The 25,167-nt window shown below is 37.1% G+C and overlaps 2 protein-coding genes across 2 annotated transcripts; one reads left to right on the forward strand and one right to left on the reverse strand.

Moving 5' to 3' along the window:
- The first annotated feature begins 8,780 nt into the window (after positions 1–8,780).
- On the forward strand, positions 8,781–11,907 carry LOC113689693 (uncharacterized). The gene is made up of 2 exons (XM_027207434.2): positions 8,781–9,183; positions 9,302–11,907. Exon 2 carries the CDS (start codon positions 10,916–10,918, stop codon positions 11,894–11,896), a length of 981 nt encoding a protein of 326 aa, XP_027063235.1. The 5' UTR covers positions 8,781–9,183; positions 9,302–10,915; the 3' UTR covers positions 11,897–11,907.
- An 8,377-nt stretch (positions 11,908–20,284) lies between these two features.
- Positions 20,285–21,808, reverse strand: LOC113689085 (uncharacterized). Its single transcript, XM_027206915.1, has one exon. The coding sequence runs from the start codon at positions 21,806–21,808 to the stop codon at positions 20,285–20,287; it is 1,524 nt and encodes a 507-aa protein (XP_027062716.1).
- Positions 21,809–25,167: the final 3,359 nt, after the last annotated feature.

The raw sequence follows: 25,167 nt of genomic DNA on the forward strand, positions 1-25,167 counted from the left end.
GACCAAAATATAGAGGCAAAGTTCTTATTTGATCGATTCGCATTAAGGGATGGTTTTGAGAAGCATCGAGGGGATTTCTCGTTTACTTCCAAGGAAATGTAGGATCGAAAGAGAGTTTGGGTGTATGGATTAGTCATGGCGGGAACCTATCTTTTCCCTAGGAAAGACAAAAAGGTAGCCTTTAAGCTCACTAAAATCTTATATGACCTATTTCTAGGAATCAAAGATAAGTCGTGTTCTATTATTCCGACTATTTTGGCCGACATCTTCGTAGCCTGCACTACCTGTCAGAAAGGAAAAAAGTTCTTTTGTGGTTCAAATTTAATCTTACACATATGGGGGATGGAGCACTTCATGAGACGATCGTCTATTTCCACGAGTCTACCAATGTCTGCATACAACTGGATAATCACACACCACAAGAGGATTAATAGAGATAGTCTGACGTGTAATGCATATGAGTTTGTGGATTTCTTGAATAATGTGACCGATCAAAATATTAGATGGGTATTGGATTGGACCAATTGTATTAAACATGTTCTTCGCACTCAGGCATCTGAATTCGTTCTCTTATTGGGTACCCAAGGAATCACCGCATACACTTCAAATGTGACTCCCGAATCTTTTTCTCTGATTTTCATAGACTTGGAATCGTTTAAAAGGGGTTCTCTATTTTTTTTCTTTAAAAATTCATTTTTAGGTGACTTGGTACATCTTAACTCTATACCAAGTGGCGACTCCATTTTTCATTCAAAAAACCCTTTTTAAACTATATTTTGGGTCAAATCGTCGCATTTTCCAGTCTCATGTAGACCTATGTTTTTCATTTTCTTTTTAAATCAAAAATTCATTTTCCCAAACTAATTTAATTTTTCTTAAAAAATGGGGCGCGACAAGATCGATGGTTTGTGATAGATGTGGCAAAATAGATATATGATTGATAAATAGTTTTAGTTAAATGGATAGTGGATCAAATTGATCCAATCCAATTAAAACCATTTAATAAATGGATCTAAATGGATGTCATTTAAATGGATAGTGTAAACCATGATCCATCCATTTATCCATTTACTCTCCCAAATCCTAAATTTAAGATCCAAATGCTTTTTTTTCAAACAATACAAGATCCCCAACTTAAATCACCTAAAACCTTTTGGTAATAACAAATGCTTGTACTACTACTCTATTTCAGTTCTTCATAAAATTAGTTTAGTTCCAAGAAAATTTAACTATTGTGGTCAATTTAACCTTTCATCATTAGTTTAAGTATCATTTTGTAAAGTAATGAACAGTTAAGAACTTGGCTACATTTTTATAACTTTTGGGTGAATTGAATACGGCTTTACAGTGAAAAGAAGTTTACGTTTCCAAATTTTTGCACTCCTGTTCAAGAGGGATGATTTGAATAAAAGTGGAGTTCTAATAAGAAATCTTATGTTATTTGACAAGTAAAATATTTTCATTACATGTACACATAGTACCTAGTTGGGTTGGGTGATAAAGGGAGAGGGATTGTAAGTACGAGAATTTGGATTCAAAACCTTCCACTTATTTAAAAAAGAAGAAGAAGAAGGTGTCATTTACGTATCTTAACAAATGTTCTTTTTATAAATAAAAGAATTAAAAAAATAAAAAATTATTTTAACTGGACCCACCAAAACCCATCAACGGCCGTACGTTGCATCACATGTCGCTAAGTCACCTGATTGGATCTCCCCAAGAAGAAATATCATCTGATTGGAAGGTGCAACATTGTATAATCCCATCCTATTTCACCTTAACACAGCTCTTACCCAAATAAGTGGGTCTCTTTGGTAACCGGGCCAACTAATGCTTGTTACATGTACAAGTGTCACGTGTCCGGTTCATAGACTGCACGAGCGATACGGTTTAGCTCTGATTCACTCAACTAATGATAGCAAAAATAAGAAAATCCACCCAAAAAGATTTGTAAGCACTAATTAGCTCCTAGTCAATCCTATCTAGGTTGACTTTTTTTTAAGTTAAATGGATGTATATGGATGACATGAATAATTCATTTAAATCCATCAACATAATTGGATTTAAATGGTTATCTATTTAAAACCATTGAATTTATATGGATCATCCAAATCTATTTAATGTTGGTTTATATGGATGGATTGGTGGATATGAATCCATTTTGCCACTTCTTGTTTGTGATTTACGGTGTAATCTCAGTATAGATTTCTTTATCAAGCAAATTTGTGTTGAAACGATTTAAAACTAATTTATGTAATAATAATATTGACTTTATTTTATAAAAAAATAAGTTTTTCAAATACAATATTACAGTAATACACAAATAAAAATAATTTAAAAAAAATCTCATCCATACAATATATCAAAAATAATTCACAAATATACACAAAAAAATTTTAAAAAAATAAATTCTACAACATTTTATTTCTATCACCACCACCTACCACCATCCCTTTCCTCTTTCCTTTTCCTCCTCTTCCCCCTCCCTCTCTCTTCCTCCTCCTCCATCTTCCCCTTATTCCTCCTCCCATCCCCCACCCCCAAACCCTTCCCTTTCCTTCTCGATCTGGTCGCGGTGCGACCACATCGAGGGAGGGGAGAGGAGGGCTGGGGGTGGAGGGGAAGGGGATGGGTGGACGAAGAAGAAAGGGAAAGAGGAAAGAGGGAATAGGAAGAAAGGGGGGGAGAAGGTAGGAGGTAGGAGGTGGTGACGGTGGTAGGTGGGGGTAGTGTTGGATGTGGTTGTTGTTGTGGGTGGTAGTATTAATTTTTAAAAATATTTTAGTTTTAAAAAGTACTTCAAAATATATTTCAAAAACATCATGAAAAACATCTATAGTAAAAATTTTTCATATACACTACTATAATAAAATATTTTAAAAACATTCCAAAAAATAACTAATCCAAATGGAGCAAAAATTCTAGCCCAAAGGAAGCCTTAAAACCTGTTACGTTCTAGCAAATTGTTATTGAGGCCAAAAGGAAGCCTTAAAACCTGTTACGTTTGCGTGAATCTATCTCCCATGCATCATATCCCCAGCCAGAGGAGGTTCAACCACGTCCGAAGAAGAATAGATTAAGACTAGTTGGGGCTAGAATTAGACCTATCAATCGGGCCTAATGAGCCGGGCTTTGATGAGTTCAAACTCAACTCATTTAATTTGAAACATTCTCGGGCTTCGGGCTATGAGTTTCGAGTTCGTAAATGTGATGCTCATACTCAACTCACATAATATTCGGGTTGTGAGCCTTAATCGGGTTTAGCCCAAGCTCACTTATTACTCTTTAATTTTCTTAATATAATTACTATAACTATTAAGTTGTAAAACTAATTTAACATTTACAAGACTATAATATTAAAACTAAACATGAACAAATAATAGTTCTTAAAAAGTATATAAACCAAAAAAATTTTCAACAATATTTATATTTAATCCATTTAAAATGCATGAAAAATAGTAATAAAACATGCGATCATAAGCCAATACAACTTTAAAAGTTGAAACTTTTTTTTATAATCTTGTGATTTAAATCCAAATATGTTTGATGATTTTTGTGTTTGTAGACCAAAAAAATCAACCAATAATATGCCAATACAAAAATTTACTCAACCAATAAAAAAAATTAGAGATTTAGTTATGCATCACTAATATTGGCTCTCAAGAAAGTTCATGAAAGAGTCTTTAGATGTATTTTTGTGTTTTGTAATTTATATATATATTTAGTATTTAGTAAAAATATATTTGGATATATAATTATACATAATATCAAAATATAAATATTATATATATAGGTAATTAAAAGGCCGGGCCTATATCGGGTTTGAACCTAATAAGGCCTAAGCTCAGCTCACATTTAATTTGGGCCTAATTTTTAGGCTCAAACTCAGACCGGCTCACTAAATGATCGGGTTCATCGGGCTTTCTGTCGGGCCGAACGAGCCAAGCTCGGGCTGGCCCAGCCCCATTGACAGTCCTAGCTAGAATACTTCCATACAAATTAAAACACCCCCAAAAATAACTAATTTGAATGGAGTTATAATACACAAATAAAAATAACTCAAAAAATATTTCATCCATACAATATATCAAAAACAACTGACAAATATATATAAAAAATTCTACAACATTTTCTATCTATCACCACCACCCCCTCCTTTTTCCCTCTTCCTCTTCCTATTCCTCCCTTTCTCTTCCTCCTCCTCTCTCTCCCCTTTCTTCCTCCTCCTATCTCCCACCCAAACTCTTCCCTTCCCTTCTTGATTTGGTCGTGCATCGAGGGGGAGAGAGAAGGGTTGGAGGTGGAGGGGAAAGGGATGGGTGGAGGAAGAAGAAAGGGGAAGAGGGAGGAGAAAGAGAGAGGGGGAGTTGGAGGGAGGAGGTGGTGGTTGTATTTGTGGGTGGAAGTATTAATTTTTAGAAAATATCCTAAAAATATTTTGGTTTTAAAAGGTACCTCAAAATATATTTTAAAAAATATTTACAAAAAAGTTTTATAGTATTTAAAAAACTATTTTTTGAAAAACTCCTACATCCAAACAGAGCAAAAGTATTCAAAAGAAGTACGTGGTAGGGTTGACTTGATCCGCTTTGTATAAATATTGGCGACACAGCTCTGTGGAGGCAGACATGCACGAGGCCACCGCACTCGTCTGCCATTTCCACTCTCCGTCACTTCACTTATAATCGTCCCCTCTGCTTCCTTTTTCTTTACTGCTACTGCTTTATCTCAAATCAACTGTTTTTTTCCCTCTTGCTTTTAAATAAAGATAAAAGCTTGAAATATTGCACCTGTATAATAGGCGGTTTATGGTGATTTTCATTAATCCTATGCGAACCACGCTTTTAACTTGTGATGATACTCTTGTGAATATGGATCAAAATTTGGATAGGCATGATTTTTAAAAAATTCAATTGATTAGATTTTGCCACATCATTTTAACGAGATGGTGTAGTACGATTTGAGCTACTAGATCTTTAAACATGGAATCTATCCAAACGTGACTAGGGCTGCAAACATGGAATCATGAGTTTGATTTTCATAAAATTAACTGGAGGATCAATTTGATTAGACCAAAGTTCGACTCGACTCTATTCGTTTGCATCTCTAAGAGTGACATATGAATATATAGTCGTGTCAAACAACAATCATCGGATTTACTAAGGGTCAAATCAATGGATTTTTTTATTTCCTTGAAGATACATTATATACTAGTATGAATACCCGTGCTACGCACGATGCTAATATTATTAAAAAAATGAAAATAAAAGGGTGAATTAAAAAAGGTTAAAAAATTGTACCAACACAATTAAAATATAATATCTATCTAACAATAGTTTGAAATATGATAGAATGTGTATATTATTCAAAAATTACCTTTTTTCAGAAGATAAATCCTGAAAAAATAATAAAAATTTTTATTAGAAAATGAATGATATATGAATAAAAATGAATGTAATTAAATGTTGTTAAAATGAAATACTTACAAATATTATGCATTCTATTTGATAATCTTGTATGAAGGTGCGAACACTCTTCACATCAATCAACTTTTAATACGAAAGCCAAAATTGGTGATTTAATTTATTCCGTTGAATTTTGTGCAATGCGTACTACAAATGAAAATGCACAATCTTTGCATGAATTGATTCGTTGGTTGAACAACCTATCACCATTGTCCTGAGAATTAAGTACATGCGAAATTCAAAATTAGTGTATTTTTTTTACATAGTTTATAAATAGCATTATAAAAAATAAACATGTATCAAGAAATTCTACATTTCTTTGTAATTCTCTGAGATAAGAAGCATTACAACTAAATACGAATCGTGCATGCTTGTCATGTAGATTAAGATGCATGTTATCACTGGAATCTTTGATTTGTATGTTAACATTGTACCTGTTTAACAAATAAAATGTTATATACAATACAGAAAAATTTGTTGAAATTAAAGGTACATGAAATTACACGTCATTACAATGCATACACACTGTTTTTGAAAAACGACCTTCACATAGTTGTCCACAATTTTTGCATAACTCATAGAACATTTTTTCTATGTTAATGCTCTGAATGTAAGCAAGTATTCGAAAATATTTAACCTAATAAGAATGAAAGAATGTATAGGTTATGATTATAAATTTAAAAAATTTGTGCAATAATTAAATTAAATAGAGTAAGTTTATCGTATGCATAATTGTATATTCGGATATCCATATTCTCTTTGAATTTGCTATCAACAATGCTTGTGATGTTGTAAAATTGCTTACCTTAACCACGTAACTAACTTTCGAGCACATGTATCATTTTCAATTTTAAACACATGTTGATAAGAGTATGAAACAACATTAAAAGTGTGATGTAGTGTTAATGATGGAACTCACCAACTGCGCAGGTATCGAGCAAAATCCAAATTGTGATTGATATACAATTTGCTAACTCCAATTGTACAAAGTGATGGTCCAGCACAGTATGTTTATATTCGCTAAACAACTATTTAAATTATATAGAATATAAGTAAAAGCATTTGATTTACCTCTAAAATTTTGTACGTAAATACCACATGCTAGTAAAATATTATTTTTTGTAGCAGACTGATATTATAGGATTTGTAGTATATTCAATAACTTGATACTCAAATCACTGATGAGCCAAATTTTGCCTAAATAAGCTTTACAGTGTCCTAACTCCTTGCAAAAGAAAAAAGTGCTAAATAGTCCTAATTGGCATCGCAAGTTACAGCAACATACCAGTGGCATCTAGGCCTAATTTTTTTGTTGGGTCAAAATCTAGTCCTAATTGGTTCTGCTATTTCTTGATCACGTTGTATGCTTCCGAATTAAAATTGTATTAAAATAGCATGTGAATGAGCATTTGTCTTTAATTAAGGAGTAAAAAGGATTAAAAGTATAAACAACAAATTATAAACGGTTTATGAAATAGATTAGGGAAAAGTTTTAAATTTTAAATTTGACTAGTGATAGGGTTGGTTATAACCCACTACTTTTTATGTATTAAAATAAATACAAAAATCTTCTTGGGATTTTTTTTAGGGTTAAATATAGTAAGTCCCTTAATTTTACATTTATCTGCACTTTACCACCTCAACTTTACATTTAGTTGTGCATTTGTGATTTTTTTGAAACGTGATTGTAATTTGCAAAGCTCATTTGTAGGGGTGGTTTATAGGGTTAGTGTGGTGACAAATATTTCTTAATTATAAAAATTTAACATTGTATTAAAATAACATACAAATGAACATTTGTCTTTAATTAAGAAGTAAAAAGGATTTAAAGTATAAATAACAAACTATAAGTGGTAACATGAAGTAGATAGTGGAAATATTTTAAATTTTAAATTTGATTGGTGATAGGGTTGGTTATAACCCATTACTTTTTATGTATTAAAATAAATACAAAAATCTAGAAAAAAAGAATGGGAAGTTTGGAAGCCATTAAGAGATTTATGCTAAAAATCCCTTCTGCAATACATATAGATATAGATATGGAGTGTTAGAAATTCAAGGCCAACCTACTAAGAAGGATAAGATTAAGAAAAGTCTGAAGTCAAAAGGGTTTTGTAATTCATTTTGCTCACGTAACCGGAAGTCTTGAAAACTAAAGATAAAATTGAAGCGAGGCGCCATTTGCGCACCAGAGTCCAAAATGCAAAATCTGCCTGACCCATCAGCGTCAAGAAATTGTAAAACTATCCTGCAAAAGTAAAACCAGAAAAATTTGACCTCAAGGATTCTGGGACCCAGTTTTGCTGCTTTGTCCATTTGCTAGTGGTGCAGCTTCTATAATCTATGTCCCCACCGGGCTGTACCGGAACTGTACCAGACTGCCAGTAAGTATTCCCATGTTTTTGCCTCTCTGCCCAAATGTAACAAGGCAACGAGTAAAAATGAGCACAAAATTTTTCGTCCAAAAGAGGAATTAAAACTAGGATTAACCTTTGTTACACTAATAATTATTAATTCTAATTTATACACTAACGTGTACGAGCAGATGCCACATCATTTCAATATATATCAATTTGGATTTGAGTTCGAAATTTTATATATAATCTACAAACGATCAAAAATTAATCTTTCAAAATTAACTACTAGCTTTTATTAATACTCTTCTCCTGAAATTTATTTTTAAGTGAAATAATGTGTTAGTTTACATTAATATATATAATGGATATCACATCTTCTGAATACACACACCAACATTTTTAGATGCATGCGATATAATATCAATATTTTATTTTAATTTGAAATTTTACACATGGTCTTTAAACTAGTAAAAATTTACTCTTACTTAAGACTAAATCTTAACTTTTGTTACTACTCTTCTCCTAAAATTTACTTGTTTCACCAAGATAAATGTATCAGCCATACTTCACGAAAAGAAAAAAAAAAAAACTGGCAAAAAGGGGGAAAAACGAGTTCAAAATGGGCTTAAAACTACCAAGTAACTTTCTTTGCCCCTCTCCTCCTAAAATTTGTTCAACCAAAGTAATGTATGGATCAGCCATAATTCACCAAAAGGAAAAAAGAAAAACAAAGCAAAAATGGGGACGAAGAAGCATTCAACGCAGACACGTATGAATAGACCAGTGCAGTAATGAGGAATTTAATGCAAATGGGGATTCCCTTTCGCGAGCCTCCTTCACGGTTTCTACCACTGCTCTTACAGGCTATGCGGCCAAGCTCTTCCAACGACTGAGAGGGACAGGGAGGAAAGAAGTTGGTGGGAATTGATCTACTCCTACTTGTAGTGGTAGTTTTGCTTTATTAGCACCTTCTTACTAGCAATAACTAGGGATTACAGTGGTTGTTCTAACTGCTATTGCTCCCTCCCATAGATTTTACTAGTTTTTGTTTTTGTCCACCTCTTCAGTTGGAAGTCCATTTTTGTCTCTGGGCAGCGCTTGCTTTTTGGTCCTTTTGTTTCTTTTACATTTCTGAGTTGGGCATACGTAGCAGTTACAAACAATGATTTAGCTGGGTAATTCAATTGGGATGGCTTTCAATCTGGGCATGGAATCTTTGGTGGGGTTAGCACGTGGTTTCTGTTGTTGAACTACTACTAATGCTTAAAAATGGGTAGGTGTTGAATATTTTGAACACAAAACTGCTCTTGTTGGAGGATGCCAAAGCTAGGGTTTTTCCTTCCTTTAATGCAGTTAAAAAGGTTTGATCCCAAAAACATGCTTCTTCTCTTTGCCTTTCTTTTCTTTTGCCCTTTCTCCTCTTTTAGACCAAGTCTAAACTCATATAGATTATTCTATTCTTGTTCTTGAATATTTCAGGTTTCCAGAGCAGAATTTCGGCCAAAGAATAAATTACTGATATTGAAAAAAAAAGAAAAACATTTTCATTTCTTGAATTTGTTCTGCGTTGTGGAAAGTCGTCAGATTGGTTTTGGAGAAACCAAGAAAGATTCGTGTTAATGCATCTTTCACTATGGAAACCTATATCATTCTGTGCAGCGTTGATGATGGACAAGAAGAGCAGGAGAGGAAAAGGTTCTTGGGTGGAGGAGGAGGAGGAGTGGGGTAAGGCAAAGCCATCAACTCTCAAGAATTTGCCGGAGAACAAACTAAGGGAGGCTCTTGAGGAGGCTTCTGAAGATGGGTCATTGGCAAAATCACATGAAATTGATTCTGAGTCTTTGAATCAAGATGGCTACTTGGGAAGGTCAAGATCTCTTGCAAGGCTTAATGCCCAGAAGGAATTCTTGAGGGCATCTGCTCTTTTGGCTGATAGGACATTTTGCACTGAAGAATCCATTCCTGACTTTAATGAAGCCTTCGATAAGTTCTTGACTTTGTACCCAAAGTTCCAATGTTCAGAAAGAATTGACCAATTGAGATCAGATGAGTACAGTCACCTATGTGATCCAGGTGCAAAGGTATGCCTTGATTACTGTGGTTACGGGTTGTTTTCTTATTTTCAAACGCTACAGTATTGGGATTCATCTGCATTTAGCTTAAAGGAAATTACTGCAAATTTGAGCAATCATGCACTTCATGGGGGTGCAGAGGACGGTACTGTGGAGCATGATATTAAAACCAAAATTATGGATTACTTGAACATTCCTGAGAATGAGTTTGTACTTCTTTTTACTGTTAGTCGAGGATCTGCATTTAAATTGCTGGCTGAATCATATCCTTTCCATTCGAACAAGAGGCTGTTGACTATGTTTGACCATGAGAGCCAGTCTGAGTTGGATGGCTCAATGTGCTAAAGAGAAGGGTGCAAAGGTGTACAGGGCCTGGTTTAAATGGCCATCCTTGAAACTCTGCTCTAGAGAGTTGAGAAAACAAATTTCAAACAAGAAGAAAAGGAGGAAAGATTCTGCAGTGGGGCTTTTTGTTTTCCCTGTTCAGTCAAGAGTTACAGGTTCCAAGTATACATACCAGTGGATGGCAATGGCACAGCAAAACAACTGGCATGTATGGCTGGATGCTGGTTCACTAGGTCCTAAAGATATGGATTCACTTGGTTTGTCCCTTTTCCGGCCAGATTTCATTATTACATCATTCTACAAGGTATTTGGTTATGATCCAACAGGGTTTGGATGCCTTTTGATAAAAAAATCTGTGATGGCAACCCTTCAAAACCAAACTGGTCGTACGGGGTCTGGGATTGTGAGAATTGTCCCTGATTTTCCTCAGTACCTTGGTGACTCTCTGGATGGCTTTGATGGATTAATGGGCGTGGAAGAAAAGGCAGATGACAAAAATGAAAACACTGAACCAGAAAAGCCTGGAGGGCCGCAATTGCCAGCATTTTCTGGTGTTTATACGGCCTCACAGGTCAGGGATGTTTTTGAGACAGAGATTGATTAAGATAACAGTTCAGACAGGGATGGGGCAAGCACAGCATTTGAGGAAGCCGATATCATTTCAGTTGGGGAAGTTATGAGGAGTCCAATTTTCAGTGAAGACGAGTCATCTGAGAACTCGTATTGGATTGATTTAGGTCAAAGTCCAATTGGGTCTGACAAATCTAGTCAATTAACCAAACAGAAATCAGACTCACCTCTGCGGCCCTCATTGTTTCCTGCCAGGAGAAACAATGAGCAACTTTCTCTGAAGGTTACGTCTAAATATACGGAGAGTCCAATACATGATGACAAGAGGTTAAGTTTCAGAAAGCCCGAAGATCATGTCTTATCTTTTGATGCTGCTGTGAAGCCGGTATCACAGGACCTGGACCATGTTATGGGAATCCCTGAAGAAGAATCCCTTTCAGAAACAGAGCCAAATTTGAAAAAGCTTGGAAACTATGCTAATGGCACAAATATCAGAGAGATTCAGGAAGAAAATGAAAGTTCTCTGGAATCGAGGATAGCATGTTCTAGATGGAGCTGTACTTCAAATGGATTTGGGGCAAAGCACAGAAATTCAGGCTTACGGCATAGCAAACTTGAGATTTTGTCCACATCTGAGCTTTGCCCAGAAAGAAAAGAAAGTGCCATAAGAAGAGAGACAGAGGGTGAATTTAGGGTCTTGGGGAGGAGAGAAAGGAATGGATACACTGGAGGCAGATTTTTCGGACTGGAAGATGGTGACAGAGTTGCTGGCATGGGCTGTAGGGTATCGTTTAGCTTGGATGATAGCCAGATTGTAAATCCAAAGTCCTCTTTTGAACCAGGGGAACCTTCTGTGAACAGTTTGGTTGATGCTGAATCCATCCATGACGGTGAATATGGTGATGAGCAATGGAATGGAAGGGAGCCTGAGATTTTCTGCCGCCATCTTGACCATGTTAACATGTTAGGTCTTAACAGAACAACTCTCAGACTGAGGTATCTGGTTAACTGGTTGGTTATCTCGTTACTTCAGCTTCAGTTTCCCAGTTTTGACAAAGGTGTTAAAACATCCCTCGTGCAAATATGAGAAATTTCTAATTTTGTGATGATTTTAAAAAAAATTCTATAAAAGGGGTGATTGTGGCGAGGGATTCCGTTGGGGGGTCTTCGCATTTCACGAATGCGAGCTCTAATGCGAGCTCTCCTGAGCTCGCATTCGTGAAATGCGAGCTCTTCTCAACAGAGATCCACCCCTTTTTTGCTTAATTTTTTTCGGAGGCAGAGATTTATATTTTTGTATTAAAACAAAATGTTTAAAGATTTCGCATTCGCGTTGGCATTCCCTAAAAAAAATTTACTTAGGTCTGCTGAGCTCGCATTCGCGAAATGCGAGCTTAACTCAACTTAAGGGCGATTCGCGAGCTCAAAGACACTAAGTATAATTAAATATTTTGTTTTTTTTGGGAGCTAGAGAATTTTTTCAAGAAAATAGTAAGAGGTAAGTGCGAGGTCCTAAATATTTTTTTAAAAAATTTTTCAAATAGCTCGCATTTGATAAGTTTGACCTCCAAAAATTGTATTTAATTTTTGTGTTAGATTTCGCATTTATAAGCATGACTTTCATAAAAATAAATTCAAACTTGGTAGAAAAAAAAAATTTAAAATGAAATTTACTAGCTCAAAAAAAAATGTACAATTAAATGTAAATGTTGTTTGTTTTGTAGAATTTGCCTTTACTAAAATGCTCTCGGTAGTAAAATCTTATTTTAAAATCTCAACTAAAATCTTATATTTTGGAGAAATGTAGAGAAATTTTATTTAAAAATCTGTAATTAGCAGAGGAATAAAATTTTTTTATTTTCAAACTTGCACGTGCCTAATCTTCATCAAATATGTGCTGTAAAGAAAAATCATATTCACAACAATCTGTTTAATATAATTTACTATACATGCATATTTCTTTTATATTAAAAAAAATTGATAATTTTACGGTTGGAAATACGTTATTTTATTATAATACATTTAAAGGGTGGAAAAAGAACACATGCATAGTTCTTTCTATTTCATAGATCAATGTAAAAATAGAATGAAATTATTAACATGTAAGGTGTTGACTATATTTTATGAATAAAATACTAACTTTTGATCCTAAATTTATGAAATAAATTTATTTATCAAATTCTAATTTTCCTTTGTTATTAATAAATCGTATTTATTTGTTGACACCGATGAATATTAGTTATAAGAATGTAATAATTAATAGTCATTAATATCTGTTACAATTTTTTTATTGTAATTTTAGAAATTCCATAACGCAATGCTATTTAAAAAAAGTATATAAGTTATTTTTATGAAGTGCATGTTATTTGTTTGGTAGTTGAAAAGGAAAAGAAAAAAAATAAAATCAAATATCTAGCTTGGTAAATCCTGCGTGTTTTACCTTTTACAATTGATGCGAATGTAGATATTTTTAGATGAAAATCACCGATTACTCAACATTTCACATACTGAAGTTGCTTTTTATACTTTTAATTTAAGTATCGTTTTACGCGAAAGTCGACATTTGTAGATGAAAACTGCCGGTTACTAAGTACAAAAATATTTGGAGCAGAATAACCCTTTTTTATTTTGGTGTATATATAATAAAATTCCCTCTAAGAATAATCATGAGAAAAGTATGACACTTATTGACCATATTAATTTCTTAACTTATAAAATCAGATAAAAAAAAAGAATTTTCATCAAATGTGCAAAATGTAGGCATAATTTTGTCCACTTTACTAGATATACTTTCCTATAGATGTAAAAATTATAATCACATAAAAATCATTTCCCAAATTCAATGAGAAAAGAAGTTTCAAAACTATATATATTTATTTCAAAAGGATAAGTGAAAAAATTGTTTTTATTTATTATGGTTAATAACATATATATGTATAAGGTTTTGGAAAAATTTTGACAGAGTCTCCCCTTAAAAGTGGACTAAAACTCCCTGCCAACAACCACAAGAAATACAATTTAAGCACATCAATTATATGAAACACAACTAAAACCACAAGTACCACACATATTTCTCCCCCCACACTTAAATTACACATTGTCCTCAATGTGTAGGGAAGAAATGAAACAAAAGAAGAAAAGAAAAGAAAGAAGTTTCCGCCAAGTCAATGGTTGAGATCCTTTTCAGCCACTATTCACGAACCACTGCCAAAATACAAGTGCCTACCAAATAAAAAACAGAAAAAATAAAATGAAGTTAAACATCTTAAGTTCCACAAGTTAAGATAATTAGGCAAGCAAATCCACCAACTAAAGATAGCTTCTGCAGTGCGCCATGTCAGTTATCCCCCTCGGCATCATCGTCATCCTCTGCATCACGATTGGGTGGTGGATGAATGCCCAAATGATCTTCAATTCGGCTTAGACGATTCCTAACGTCAGCTAACTGGAATGCAAAGTTTTCGATATGGTCAAAGAGTCGCTGCCAATTAGTCTGTGGTGGAGGAGGAGGTGGTGCTGCAGTAGATGGTCCAACTTCATCCCGACCATGTCTAGCCTTCTGTCTCCGCTCCTGTACAGGGCCTGGATTGCCAATAGAAAGGCGGTGAAGAGTAGTGATAGTCATCTCAGCCCGTGGTGGAACAATCTCCCGCCTCATTCCTTCCAACTGAACCTCAAAACGCCGGAAGATTAAAGTCAGTAGACGAGGAAATGATAGTTTGAAGGAAGTTGTCTTACGCCTCGCCGTAGACCTAATGTGGTTGATGATGATATTAGGCAATGAAATTCGAGCATATGGAGATGTCCGGTTATGGAACATGTAATCCAAGAAATAGATATCGCTCTTGCGGACCTCCGTGTGCCCCGTCTTCTTTGGGATGACATTGTGAGCCATCATATAAATGATAAGACGATGACGAGGTTCGAACACATTCGCCACTATGGTCTCCTTCCTTGTAGATCGAAAAGGTTGGTACTCAAGACCAAACCTAGCCATGGCCAAGGAGGGATCCCACCTCCTATTCGGGGGAACAAACCTCTTCTTCAAATCTACCGGACGACCGTCATCCATACACCCCAGAATAGCGGCCAAATCTTGACGTGATAAGGTGATTCATCTTCCACGCACCCAGGACTCAACTAGTTCTCCACTATGGCGCGCCTTACTTTCAATGTTGGCATAAAACTCGCGCACCAAGTCGGGGTAGTAATAGTTTGGTAGGACTAGAATCGGAGCCCATCCTAGCTGAGCAAAAGCATATGAGATGTTGTACATCAACTCAACTGGTGGACTGACGTGCATCTCGAACAAAAACTCCAAATTAGCACGCGCCTCATGCCACTCCTGATTCCGGCGAGTGTTGAACCTAGCACTGTCAAATACCGAATTTCCCGCTCCACGGGAGGTGCCCTCACCAGGTCGACGGTTAACTGGTGGAGGAGAAGGTGAATTCTCCTCCTCAGTCACCTCCATCTCCTCATTAACTTCCCTCTCCTCACTACTAGAGGATGAAGTTATCACACGCCTTCCCCTTGGCATAGTACCTAAAAGAAAATGTTGCAATTAACCACATGTATTCTCACACAATTCACAATTTGGCAATGAATATCCTAAAACGATCCAAATAATCTCCAATTTGTCCCTTCAAGTGATAATTCGTCCAATACCTAATGTAAAGGACCGAACAAGACGAGCCATAATTGCAGCAAAAAATTGCTCAAAATGACCAATAAAAACAAGATATGGAATAATTGTAACCCAATTAGTCAAAATAGCTACAGGTATGATTATAACTATTTAGAATTAACAATAATAATATGCTTTTAGGTATGATCATGTTTAGGCAAAAATTAAACCAATTAAGAAACCGAATCAACCAAATTACTCACTATACACAATGCACATGTTAAAATATCATCAACTAACCATTCTTAACCATAATTAATCATAACCAATAGCTCAAAAACATCCTAAATCCATTTTTCAATTTCTCCCAAATATAGAAATTGTGAATTTTAAATCACTACGAAACCAATAAATTGCTACATTTAAGCATATAAACATGCTTAAACAATCTTAACATGCATGAATAAAATAAAAATTAGTCATAAATATCATCAAATTTTAGAATCTTGAAGGTTGTCAAATAGCTTTTTCTAAAAAATATGACTTTCTTAAATCAAAAGATTTGATGAAGAAACTTACCTCAGTCACGTAGAAGGAAGTTTGCTGATGCTAAAAATGTTAAAAGCCCTATGAGCATGCCTTCAATTGACCTCCAATTGAAGAAATTAGAGTTTAAGAACCCTAACTTTGAATCCCTCAAAAACCTGATTTTAGGTGTTTTTGTTGGATTTTCATCGGTTAAAAAGGGTGTATGAAGCTCAAAAGGTGTTGGGTTGATGATTTCTAGCAAGATTATGAAGTAAAAATGAAGATTTGTGAGTTGGGTAGAAAGGGAGAGGAAAAACGCGTCTGCAATTTCATGAGAGGAAGAAGAAAATGAACCGAAATCGCGTTTTTTGGAAGCTATATATGGACACAGAAAACGCGACTGAAAACTCGCCTTCGACTCGCGTTACATTAGTCGCGTTTTCTGCCCAAATCTTGCGGGGATGAAAACGCGACTGTGGTTGAAAACGCGACTACAGGCACGTATTTGAAGTCGCGTGTTTTGGTATATGATCCAAGCTTTAAAACGCGATTTAGGTGAGAAACGCGACACGCGACTTGATGTCGCGTTTCTTAGCGCGTTTTCTTCAGTGTCGTTGCAGAATTTGATACGCGTTTTGATGAAAACACGACTTAGAGCGTTTTCATGCTTGGTGCGTTTTGTTCTGCAATTTTTTTTTGCAGAAAATGAACTTTGAAAAATTACCAATCGGCACCCCAATCACTCAAAATGCATCATAGATCATTGGTTTGAAAAATTTATCAATGTGCGTACTTGTAAAATGATAAAAACATTCATTTTACCCCTTTTGGATGCATGAAATACACCTTTAACGCAAATCAAAGGGGTTAAGTGGATTGATCAAAGTTCGCCTTTTTTAATCTCAAATGGTCATTCTTGCCACGAATTGCCAACTCTATACCACAAAAATTTCAACCCACCTAAAACGCTTATTCAGCCCACAAAAGCACACCAAATTAACATAAGGTACTAAAACATGAGTTTTTTGTGAAATTTTAGAATATATACAAAATGTCACCAAAAAAGTATGTAATCCATACGTTAGGTTATTTATACAATAACGATAGTCAATAGCGTGCCATCAATGCTGCCCAAGTTTTCCATGAGTACCACATGTTGTGGGTTTGGGTATTCTTCGACTTCGACGTGGTTGGTTTGGCACTACTGTATGGCCTTGAGTAATATGTGTCAACAGTGTAGCTTGGTGAATTTGAGCGCTTGTGCCTTCACCTCCTTGACATTGCAGAGAAGTCTGCTGATGTGAATCCCTATCGGGCGTAAACTTTGGGAAAGTCAAATGGGACCTAGAATACCCAATCGATACACCTTTCTCGTGCATGATATCTGTCTGAGGTGTGAGAATAGTAGATGCGCCAGCTTGGTCCTCAGTAGCAATCGAACCTCCATGGAATTCAGGTTGTATGGCGGGTTCTGGTGATCGGAGTCTACGACGTCGTCCACCGTCATGCTGACTTCTGCGGGTATTTCTAGGAGCTCGCTGCACACGACACGGATCAGCATATAGCGAAATTTCCTGTGGTACGTGTGGAGGGCGAAATGCAAGTCGGCGTGACTCTCCTACATGATGCAAAGATGTGGATGCAAAGTCGTCCAACTCTTGAAAATATCTGCTGTGTTGTTCATCACTAACTGCAAGAGAGTCATGTGCCATGAAATACATGCGAGACATGGCATCGCTCTGGAGAAACAAACAAATCGGGGATAAGAAGGAGATACTGTGGTAAGAAATAGTTAAAAAAATGAGCAAACTAAAAGTGACGAAATTAAAACTGTTGGTTGGAAATAAACTTACAAGATATTGTGCCCTAACGCTATCCCCCTGAAAGCCCACTGGGAAAGCGGGAAATCGACTTGGATTTGAAATATAAATCACCGTCCGCTCCCGATACCACTGAACACACTCCTCCGATGGATATGTAGTATCTTCAATTATAGTGCCATCTTGTACATGCAAATGGCGATCAGTCCAAATATTAATGTAGTGTCCATGCGTGGTGCTCCAGTCTTGATTCGCCCTACCACGACGATCTAGAGAATGTAGAGCAGCCTGATTATCTGTCAGCCTCATATCAGGCAGTGACTGATGAAACTCAAATTGCCGCATAACCCGATGAAGGAGGTGCGGCTCAACTACATCCCAGCAAATAAGATACGTTACGGGCCTCCAAATGTCCCGACCTGCAGTACAATACGCAGGAAGAGAAGCAAGAACGACCTCCGAATAGGGCTGCCATATGAACTGAAAAAAAATACCAAATCCTACTTGTTTCATTTTTTTCTATCTGGAAATAATAAAACTTCCTAATATGCAAATTGGACACATCATATGAAAAAAAGTGCTAGTCTCCGGCCAATTAACAAATTTTTGAATTTCTCAAAAAAAAATTCGACAGAGTCTCCCCTATAACTGGAGGTTAACTCCCTGCCAACAAAGTCAACTTCCATTCCAAAAATGCACTCATACAACTTGTGCTTTCAATTGACAAGCACTATTATGACAAGACGACTGACACAACTTATGAAATATTTAATAAAGTCAAGACATATGTACAATACCTCTTCAGGACGCAGGCCTGTCAACTGATCTCGGAATGCAGGCACAACATGCCTAACAACTCTTTGTACGTCCAAGTCATTATTCCACCTATATTTAATAAAGTAGGAACCTGTTTAGAACAAATTTATGTTGTTTGCATAACAAGTGTCATTAAAACAAAAGGTAGTATAGGCGAATCGTGACATCACCTAGCTCCATATGGACCAGGGTAATGCTCCAACGGCGCGATTCGGTCCGGACGCATGGTTGGAATATGTTCCCAAATCCAGAGCTGTTAGAAAATTAGAATCAAAGTTAAAATTGCAAAATGATAATATGCAATGTTCACAAAACATATTATTATTGGGTATCGAAGGTACCTGTAGCAAAACTAATGGACCGATAATAGCCGATTTCGCAGGATTCGTGGCATCACAAAGTGACCGATAAAGAGTCGCCAAACACGCACTACCCCAAGTATAATGCCCAACAGTTTCCAAGTCCCGCAGTAATGGAAGATACAACAAAGGGACTTTGTTGCCGGACTTATCGGACAATAAATGTCCACCTAATATCAGTAAGAGGTAGATGCGCGCACGCTGCCTACATTGGACATCTGAAGCATCGGATGGCAGCTCTGTGTCTAGGGCTCTTGCTAAACATCCCAATTTGAGCCTCTGTCCATCAAAGTATCCAACTGCAGGAGAAAATCCAATGAGCTCCTCACAAATGGCTCCCCACTCCTGAATGCTGCGGTATGTGTCTATCCCTATAACCGGTGGACCATCGATGTGCAACCCCCACAACACCTCTACATCCTGTAATGTCACGGTGGCCTCTCCAACCGGTAAATGAAATGTATGCGTTTCGGGCCGCCATCTCTCCACTAAACTTATGATCAAAGAATGATCAACCATCTGATATCCACTCTCAAGCACCCCCTCAAATCCAGCCAAGGCAATATAACGACAAACCCACTCAGGAATAGGCGTATGCTCCCAAAATCCTCTGTCACACCGCCTGACATCTAACTGATTGCCATCAATATGTCCGTAAAAAATCGAATGTGCCCGGTGTGCAGTTCCCGCCGATATAATGTCGTGCACGTATGGTCCTGGATGTAGGCCGGGAGGGACAGGAGTGTCGGCCATAATTCCAACTGAATATCTGCATCGATTAAATTCAATAGTTATGTATAGTACTTTCCAATAGTTTGTGTATACAATTTTGACCTATAAATCGCGTCGCAAGACTTTTTTTTTGAGAAAATTTTGACCATATATCCCTTATAAATCGACAAAAACTCCATGACAATCAGTTATTTTTTTTTCGCAAATTTGTTATCCCTCTATGTATTCATATACTGCAATTATCTATTTGTAGTCATATTTCAAAAATTTTAAAAAATATTTGAAGAAATCTCCCCTATAAAGCGGCCATAACTCCATGTCTAATCACAAAACATCAAAATACCATACCACGCAAATGCAAGAGTATTAACACATATAACACACCATCCGAGCATAAGGGATAACAAATATGTCAACAAATCAATGGAAAGGGGATGTAGCGATAAATGATAAAACTGTTAGGCTAAAACCTTGAATTTAATTGTTCATCACTGAAAGTCACAAATATACAATGAAAGTCACTAATGTAATTGTTTGAAATAAATCGTGAATCGAGGACAAATGAACTAGACCCTACGTCTAGCTTGATCACATCAAGACCTATAATTCGGACAATTTCTCCTATTGTGACCCGTCTGATGACAATTTCGACATCTTCTTGGTTCGTCTGGATCCCTCTCATCCATCTCATTCCGAATTCTGCTAGCTCGAACCCGCCCTGCCCGACGTGCAACAAACTTGCTTCTGTCTCCCTGCAACTCCCATCCAGGATGGAGCCAAGTATCTTGATGCGGCAGTGGATTAAACTTCCCTGAATACTGCACAGCCCACCTCGTGGTGGTAAATTGCGGATCCACAAGCAACCCCGGATTGTCACCTCTATTCCTGCACACCGCCAAAGCGTGTGAACAAGGAAGCCTGTAATGCTGCCACTTACCACAAGAGCATGCCTTATCAAAAAACCTGACGGTTTGCGTATTGCCTCCTTTACCATCGACACGCCGCCCTGTGATAACCTTGTATACGCCCGATGGACCATCGAACTCAATGACTCTCTGGGCGCCTATCTTCTTCTCAGCATTCCTAAAACGACGCCATATTTTTGAGGGAAAAGGATTGCGACAGTGTGAGGCATCTTCCCTTCGATTCTGGAATAACGCAACCGTCCGATGGAATGTCATGTCAATGCATGCACGAATTGGCAAATGGCGTGCCCCGCGCAAGACATTATTATAACTTTCGGATATGTTGGTAGTTAGAATACCCCAACGGTGGCCATCGTCGTGTGTTAGGCACCACTTTTCTGGACTAATGGCAGACAGATAATTCCAAGCATCTGGAAACATGCTTCGTAACTCTCTTCTGAACGTCCGCCACTTGCGCAATTGTCTTGCCCTTCCCATTACCCAACACAACTTTCTAAGGTGTAAACCTTTGAAGTGTGTCATCAAATTACTCCTAACATGTCGCAGGTAAAACCTATGGTAGGCCAAAGGTTCGACCCAATAGTCAAAGTGTGTCATGGTATAAATGATACCATTGTGGCGATCGAAAATGACACAGATAAGATGTCGATCAAGTGCCACATTATGTCTTAATTGTTCCATGAACCACGACCAACTGAAAATCGTCTCCTCATCAACTATGGCATAAGCAAGTGGCAGAACCTTGTTGTTCGCATCTTGCGTGACTGCAACAAGGAGTTTGCCTTTGTATTCGCCACGCAAATGAGTGCCATCAACACATATAACCGGCCTGCACATGTGGAATGTTTCAATAGCCGGTCCAAAGGCCCAGAATACATACTTAAAAGTCTTAACTCGATCCGAACTATCCGAATGATGCGACCACTCCACCACGGTGCCTGGATTGGATTGAGACATGGCATCGAGATATTGTGGTAGTTCGGCAAAATTCTGTTCCCAAGATCCAAACACAAGCTCAATTGTTTTACGTCTGGCATACCAGACTTTTTTGTAAGACACATCAACCTTCAAGTTCTCTTTAACGAAACTTAGTATGTTCTTGACTTTTAATCCATGATCATCTTCAATGGTACGGAGTATGTGCCTTGAAATAACGGAAGACGTCAGGCTTGTAGTATTATTTCTAATCATGTCGCCTAAACAGTTATGGTCATTGACCCATTTTGTAATTTGCCACATTCCATGAGTCCTTTTCTTTACGGCTCTAACACACCAGTCGCATGGTGGATACGACGACACGGTTGAAGTGGAAGGAGTTCGAGAAAATGATGATTTGCATTTAGCAAATCATGTGTTATTCTTACTCTCAATAACTCTGAACTCCCTATGGTGATTGATGGACCACATCCTAACTGCCCGGCTGAGCTGCTCCTTACTCTCAAACCTCATATGCAGACGTATATTATTATTCTCCTCGCTGAATGTAACAATACGCTCCAATCCATCCTCCTCTTCTATATCAGCATCATCTATGTTCCCAAGATCGGAGAAAAATGTCATTCCTCTTGGAACATAACTAGAGTTGCCAGCTGTGCTATTACGTCTGATATCTCCGCATTCTGTGTTGGCAACTCGATACCGAAAAAAGGGTTGTTGGGTATCGAGGTTTACTCTTAAACCGCCACCTTCGTGCTCATCATCCGAGTCACTACCAGACACATCTTCCGACTCCGACTCTTGAACTTCTTCTGCATCAACTTCCGGATCATCTTCAGCTGAACTGCGACAACCTTGACCAGGGTTAATCTCGATCCCATGTGGAGAAATATGGCATGATAGCCCTGGATCTCCAAAACTTGGAATCGAATCCAGGCCATGAAAATATTCCTGGGAACCCATGGACCCTAATGTGAGCCTTGGTTCTAATAAATCCATAGATCGATCATCATGCATATAATGAGATGCCGATGAAGTCTCTGGAATGACTGAACTAGAACCGAAATTAAACTTTGTTGGATCCATGAATGCATGTACAAGCGACATCATTGGACCAACATTACCTATTGGTCCACTGAATACGCTATTAACTACAGGCATTTGAACGATTCCTTCCTTCTCGATATAAATTTCCGCCATGTATGAAACTCTTTCGATCCAAAGATCGTACATTACATCAAGAGTTTCATCATCCACCACTGCTGGAACAGTATATTTGGAACTCTCCAACGGTTGACGAAGAAACAATTTCAGCTTGAACATCCCTTTATCGACCCCCATATAGTGATAAATCCTGTCTTTCAATTCCCCGAATCCAATTCTATGCCTCAAAGTGAATGTCCGGTTGGAAGTACGAGATAAATAACAAACAAAGTCACCATCGTAATGTATTTCTCCTCCCCAGTATAGGTTTACCCGGAGAGGTCTGTCTACAGACATCTCTGTGAAATGAATCCCCATTTTGGGGACAATAAATTAGAATTAGTAGTCCAAGAGTCCAAACAAATGAAAGAGGGCGGACTCTAGGTCGAAATTGGCACTATTAAATACACTAATTTCGATCCAGATGTTTTTGGAAAAATTGAAAACAGGTAGGAATAGCCTAAAACTCCCAAAGAAATTTTTAAAAAATTTGGACAGAGTCTCCTCTAAAACTAGACTAAATCTCCCTACCAACCAATCCAGAAAATAAATTTCCTAATGACTTGTATCAAATCCGAATGTATCCAACTCCGGTTCTGTGGGTTGGATTCTAGAGGTACCAAACACAACCTCCCAAGCTTGTATCCCAACCTTGTTGTACCTAGATGAAGACATAATTTACAACCAAAAATCACTTACAAATATCGAAGTTGCAACATGTATTTGTAATAGTCAGTTGCCCTCACAAAGAAATATTTACAAAAATTTCGACAGAGTCTCCCCTATAAATGGGCTAAAACTCCCTGTCCGTCATCCAAATATCCATGAAATTGAAAAGCTCCAATCTATAAACTACATACTATCAATAAAATTCCTAAACTCCAATTGCAAAACATATAATGTCCAATGTAGATAGTGATTCGACCAAAAATAACAGCTGCGAAATAGATTTTAAAAACAAAAACTGAAAAGTGGGCACTTGGCACCCAAATTTGGTACATAACCCTTGCCCCCACATTGAGTATTAGAGACTTTGTCTACTATGTGCTTAGCATTCTAGACAATTATTTTGTACATTAAAATAGTCAGAGATGATTAATTATTATCATTTTAAATTACACAAGACATATTAAAGTACTAATTATTGTAATTATTATCATTTCAAATTATACAGGGCGTATTAAAGTACTAATTATTGTAAATGGCTTTGATAACTACATTAGTCAAAAATAAGTATGTGTCAAATATATTTATATACACTTGTTAAAGTACGACAATAGTATCTAAATGTATATAAAAAATAATTAAATGGCATGCTAAGACTGTTAAAGCAATGGAAATGCATCCAACACAACTTCAAAAAACGCGCATCAAATTTTGGGTCACGCTAACATATATTGTAATTTTAGCAAAATTTATTTTTCCATTTTAGTTTAATCTCCACTATTTTTCTAAAATCTTCTCTAAGAACACAACTCTAATGTACGATTTACCCATCTATATCTGGACACAGAAAACGCGACTGAAAACGCGCCTCGACTCGCATTACATAAGTCGCGTTTTGTGCACAAATCTTGCGGGAATGAAAACGCGACTCCTAGTCACGTATTTGAAGTCGCATTTTTTGGTATATGATCCAGGCTTTAAAACGCGATTTAGGTGAGAAACGCGACTTGATGTCGCGTTTCTTAGCGCGTTTTCTTCAGTGTCGTTGCAACAATTCGAACAATGTAACGTATATCCTCAAATCCACCACAAAAATTACAAAAATAAGCACAACCCACGTCAAATTTAAACCCAAATTTCACAACAAATCTGAACTTGCCTTTGGATTCAAGTATTCAAGTATTAATTAAACTTAAAATGTGAGGCATTGCAAATGGAAAGAGCTCACCTTTATGCTGTTTGGCACTTGAAGTGGGACGGCAATGCTGGCAAATGTTGGGTATGGCAATGGGGCGGCAGTGGGTGGGCAAAGTCGCAAATGGGTCGGCAATCTGTCGGTGCAGAAGCTCCGAAAACCGGCTGCAATCTGGATGGCTTGCTTCAGCGAGGCAGAAACTTCAGATTTGCGTGGCTTGCGGCGGAGCAGAACAACAGAGATGGTGGCGCCGTTCCTCCTATTTCTGCCGTCCGGCGTTAATAGCAGCACAAAATAGGACACATGGTGGCCAGCTCTTTGGATGCTTCGATGTGCAGAACCCAACTCAGTTTTTTTCAATTGCAAGGCAGCTATGGCGGGAGTTTGCTGGCCGGCTCCGTTTTCTTTGTTTTGCTATGAACTTCTCTAAGAATTGCGTTCTGCAATTGTTTTGACTGAGGGAAACTTTTTGACTGAGGGAAACTTTTGTGGTCACTGGCTCACTGAGCTCGCATTCCGCGAATGCGAAGACCCTATTTCAAAAACAATA

Source organism: Coffea arabica, chromosome 5c (assembly GCF_036785885.1).
Source record: "Coffea arabica cultivar ET-39 chromosome 5c, Coffea Arabica ET-39 HiFi, whole genome shotgun sequence".
NCBI lineage: Eukaryota > Viridiplantae > Streptophyta > Magnoliopsida > Gentianales > Rubiaceae > Coffea > Coffea arabica.